Source organism: Gadus morhua, chromosome 12, assembly GCF_902167405.1.
Source record: "Gadus morhua chromosome 12, gadMor3.0, whole genome shotgun sequence".
NCBI lineage: Eukaryota > Metazoa > Chordata > Actinopteri > Gadiformes > Gadidae > Gadus > Gadus morhua.
Window position 1 is genome coordinate 25,807,671 of NC_044059.1, and position 5,000 is coordinate 25,812,670.

General features: G+C 59.0%; 1 protein-coding gene across 1 annotated transcript in view; it reads right to left on the minus strand.

The window, feature by feature from the left end:
- Window positions 1–2,334, minus strand: part of LOC115555063 (caskin-1-like) — a 5,609-nt gene extending 3,275 nt beyond the window's left edge. Inside the window, exon 1 of the mRNA XM_030371733.1 lies at window positions 75–2,334. Coding sequence (XP_030227593.1) covers window positions 75–1,310 — 1,236 coding nt within the window. The 5' untranslated portion in view covers window positions 1,311–2,334. The remainder of the gene's footprint in view (window positions 1–74) is intronic.
- Between the last annotated feature and the right edge of the window lie 2,666 nt (window positions 2,335–5,000).

Below are 5,000 nucleotides of genomic sequence, written 5' to 3' on the forward strand. Positions count from 1 at the left end.
AACAATCGCAATCGTCTCATACACGTCCCACTACCTCACGATAAACACACAGTGACTCCCACGTCGGCGCTCACCTCTTTCATTTCCTGCTGCACGTTCCTCAGGGCTCCGACGACCTGCTCCAGGTTAACCACGACCCGTTTAATCTGGCTGCGGACAGCCTTCCGGTGACACCTGCCTCCGAGCTGTCCCTGCTCATTAGAAGCAGCGGCAGCTCCAGTAGAGTCCACTGCTCCGGCGGCCATGGGCTGAACCCACGCCTGCTCGGGTCCCCTGCTCTGCACAAGCTCCGACTTTGGTCTGGGCTTCCTCCGGCCCGGTAGGGTCCTGGTGAAGCCCGCGTCTGTGTGAGGAGGACGCTCCCTCGAGAGGACGTCCCCCTTGAAGGACCCCCGGTGGTTAAACCGGGCCCCGGGGAGCTGGTCCCGTCCGGCCGGGGGTCTCTGACCCGGGGAGTCGCCGGTTCTCTCGTGCGGGCCGCCGACGCCGGACTTAAATCCTCGCTGCCCGTCGACGGTGCTCCATGTGGGGGAATTAATCCAGCAGGAGAACGCGGGATCCCTCTGGCGGTAGGTCCGTCGGAGGAAGACGCTCAGCCTCTCCCGGTCCTCCTCCTCCTTGCTCCGCGGCGACGGGACCTTAAGGTTCGACTCTTCCTGGACCACCTGCTTCCCGGGAGTCGCCGGGACGGGGACGGGAGCCAGGGGTCCGTATTTCCTGAGCGGGGGGCCTACCCCCTCACTCTGCGGAGTGGAGGGGAGGCTGAGCTGGCTCCCGGGAGCCCTAACAGGAGAGGGTTCCGGGTTAGAGCCCTGAACGGGAACGCCGTCGTCGCCCGGACCTCGCGGCCCGTCCTGGACCGCCGGACGGGGCTCCGGGTCCGAGTTTGGGACGGGCTCAGGAGACGGGTCCTTCTTGCCGGGGCCGTCCTCCTTCGCCTTCCCCAGGCCCTCGGAGAGGATGTGCCGTCCCCTGAGCACCAGGGGAAGCCTTCTGGCCAGGCCCATGCCGTTACCCCGCGGCACGCTCTTCCGGTGCTTCTCCTTGCCCCTCCCTGGCTGGATCTCCTCCTTGATCCTCCCCCGGGGGGCCAGGTCCTCCAGACGGGGCTCCGCGCTGCGTCTGAAGGCTCCTCTCCAGCTCGGCTCCAGTCCCAGGTCGCCGCCGTCGCCACCGCCGCCGCCGCCGCCGCCGCTGCCGCCGCCGGTCTGGTGCGACTTCAGGCCGCTGCACAGCCAGGGGAAGAAGTGAGGCATGTGCTTGAAGCCTCTCTGCTCCCCCCGACCCGCTGCCTTGCTCTCTGAAAACATGGTGGCGGTGGTGGTGGAGGAGTAGGAGGTGGTGGTGGAGGAGGAGGAGGTGGTGGTGGTGGTGGTGGTGGCGGCGGATGCGACGGAGGCTCACGGCGACCGGAGGAACCAGAGCACCTTCTCCTCTTTCTCCACGAGTATCCTCCTTCCTTTGCCATTAACGCGCACTGTTTTCATCAATCTTCCCCTGCTTGGGTCCCTCTTGTCCCCATTTCCCTCTCTTCCTCACACTCTCTCTCTCTCTCTCTCTCTCTCCACTACTTCCTTCGTCTCAAAAAACTTTCATCTGCTTTTTTTTCTCTTCCTCCCAAAGCACACACCCACAGAGGCCCTCCCCACCCCCCCTCCCTCCCCCCCCCCCCCCTTCCCGTTGCGGGCTGTTGTCCTGAATAGTATCCTCCTTATTTTTTGGGGGCTCGTTTCAACTTCCTCCACTGGCTGTCCTGGTGCTGTCCTCCCCGCCTGGGGGGCTCCGGGGGCTCGTCCTCCCTCGACGCTGTTGCCTCTTGGCTGCTGAAGGCCTCCCCCCTCTCCCCCTCTCGCTGTCCCTCTCTCTCTCTCTCTCTCTCTCTCTCTCCCCCCTCTCTCTCTCTCTCCCCCTCTCCCTCTCTCTCTCTCTGGCTCGTCAGCTTCCTCGGTTTCTCCTCGCCTGCGACTCACGGACTCAGTCGCGGCTGCAGGCTTCCTGCCTCTGCCCCTCTGTCTACATCCCTCTCCCCATCCCTCTCTCTCTCGCCCTGGCTCCGCCGATCTCTCTCTCGCGCGCGCGCACGCTCTCACTCCCTCGCTCTCTCGCTCTCTCTTCCCCTCCCCCTCCCGCACTGCGCTACCTCCTCTTCTCGCTCTTTCTTCCACCCACTCTCTCTCTCTCTCTCACTGCTGTAACTCCCTCACTCCCCTATTCTCTCTCCCCGGCCCAAACTGTTCTTCCTCTGTCACTCTCTCATCTCCTCGCATCCTGATCCCCATTCTGTTTCTTTTCTTCTTTTCTCTCCATCCGCTCAGTCCGCTTTCGATCCTAACCCCCCCCCCCCCCCCCCCCTCTCCCTCTCTCTCTATCTCTCTCCCTCCCTCTTCCTCTCCCTCTCTATCTCTCTGGCCTCTTTCTTCTCCTCACTCCAGTCTGTTCTGCCTTTCACCCATCTTTCCCTTTCTGTCCTCTATATCTTTCTCTTTCACTCCGTCCTCTCTCACTGTCCCCTCTCATGCTCTCACTTTATCATTCTTGCACTCCCTTCTAATTCGACTCTCTCCCGCTCTCTCTCTCTCTCTCTCTCTCTCTCTCTCTCTCTCTCTCTCTCTCTCTCTCTCTCTCTCTCTCTCTCTCTCTCTCTCTCTCTCTCCCACTCTCTCTCTCCCACTCTCTCTCCCACTCTCTCTCCCAGTCTCTCTTCCACTCTCTCTCTCTCTCTCTCTCTCTCTCTCTCTCTCTCTCTCTCTCTCTCTCTCTCTCTCTCTCTCTCTCTCTCTCTCTCCCAGTCTCTCTCTCTCTCTCTCTCTCTCTCTCTCTCTCTCTCTCTCTCTCTCTCTCTCTCTCTCTCTCTCTCTCTCTCTCCCAGTCTCTCTCTCTCTCTCTCTCTCTCTCTCTCTCTCTCTCTCTCTCTCTCTCTCTCTCTCTCTCTCTCTCTCTCTCTCTCTCTCTCTCTCTCTCTCTCTCTCTCTCTCTCTCTCTCTCTCATACCCTCTTCCCCTCTGCCAGGGATCACAGCTGATCTTCAATCAAAATGCCAGCGCTATTAATCCCTGGTTAGCCGGCACATCTCTCCCCGTGAGTCCGACCTCCTCCTCCTCCTCCCCCCCTCCTCCCCCCTCCCCTTCCCCCTCTCCTCCTCCTCTTCCCCCTCTCCTCCTCCTCCTCCTCTGCTCTCATCTGATTACTCCTTCTCTTCCCCGGGCCTCAGCCTGCCACCATTAAACACCGCCTCCCATGCACAGAGGAGGAGGAGGTGAAGGAGGGGGTGGAGGTGGGGGAGGAGGAGGAGGAGGAGGAGGGAGGGGGGAGGAGGAGGGGGAGAAGGTGGAGGTGGAGGAGCAGGAAGAGGAGGAGGTGGAGGAGGTGGAGGTGGAGGTGGAGGAGGAGGAGGAGGAGGAGGTGAAGGAGGGGGTGGAGGTGGGGGAGGAGGAGGAGGAGGAGGGAGGGGGGAGGAGGAGGGGGAGAAGGTGGAGGTGGAGATGGAGGAGCAGGAAGAGGAGGAGTTGGAGGAGGAGGGGGAGAAGGTGGAGGTGGAGGAGCAGGAAGAGGAGGAGGTGGAGGAGGAGGAGGAGGTGAAGGAGGGGGTGGAGAGGGAGGAGGAGGAGGAGAAGGAGGAGAAGGAGTTGGATGAGGAGGGGGAGAAGGTGGAGGTGGAGGAGCAGGAGGAGGAGGAGGTGGAGGATGAGGTGTTTGAGGAGAAGGAGCAGGAGGAGGAGGAGAGGAGCCGGAGAGGTGGGCAGGAGGGAGCGAATGGGGGCATGATCGGGCTGTGCAGAGGGGAGGTGCGGTTGCAGTTAAGGTGGGGGGGGGGGGGGGGGGGGGGGGCACATAATTGCAACACTATCTGATCAGAGTTCAGACATGGAAGTCCTGCACAGATCATAAGCCTGCCCCCCTCGCTGGGAACACGAGGAGGTCTGGTCAGCAGGGCTCTCCTCGTCTCCTTGTTACATCGTCAGCAGAACAGTCTCACATTACCCGCCAGTTGTTTGGTTTTCTGCTTGTTTCCTTATTTCTTTATCTCCCTGCCAAGCACTCAATCTTCCATTTGTTCCAATTATGCCACGACAGCTGCTACTTTCGGGGGGGGGGGGCCCTGATGCAAATTCCACTACTTGGCTGTGTGTGTGTGTGAGTGGGGGGGGGGGGGGGGGGGGGGGACCTTTCTTGTGCCTGTGCACAAGTGCCTCCGAGGTACCTGTTTGTTGCCCAAGCGACAAACCAAAATGAAGCGGAAGCCGGAGAGAAACGCTGACAGCTTTCTGTCACTATGCATTGAGACGCTCCAAGCATCTGTCACTCAGTCAGTCGGCGTGACAACCTGTTCTTCTGGGGCTGACCCGCCGGGGATGGCGGTCTCAAATTATTCTGTTCATTATTGATTATTGTTCTGGCTTTGACACAGACAAATGTGAAAATGGAAAAAGCATGCAATACTATACGCACTGTATACATCTACCCAGTTTTCACGCACGCACACACACACACACACACACACACACACACACACACACACACACACACACACACACACACACACACACACACACTCACACACACACAGACACAAGGGTATAGAAGCCCCGCTTGTTGTTTGTGGACGACGCTGCAGAAATCTCTTTTGTGCATTCAAATGGACCAGCGCATCAAAAAGATTGACGCTTTTGAATTGAATACTAATGTAAAGTCCATTTAGTCAGACGGTTTAAACGCAGACTAAACAAGTTGAGATAAATGACGTTTAAATACTAGGGCGACATAAGTCTAATAGGTACAAAACAGAGTTTTATTCCCAACGTGCTAAATAATTAAACAGTTCATGTGAGAGCGATCTTCGACGATCACTTCTTCGATGCAAGGTGTGCAGGTTCGTGTGCAGGACCTGGAGGCACACACCTCTGACTCAATCACCCCCCCGCTGAGCCCGGGTGTATAAATAACGCGGAGGCCCATCGCACACAACGACGGCGATATTAAAGCCAGGGTGGCATAATGAG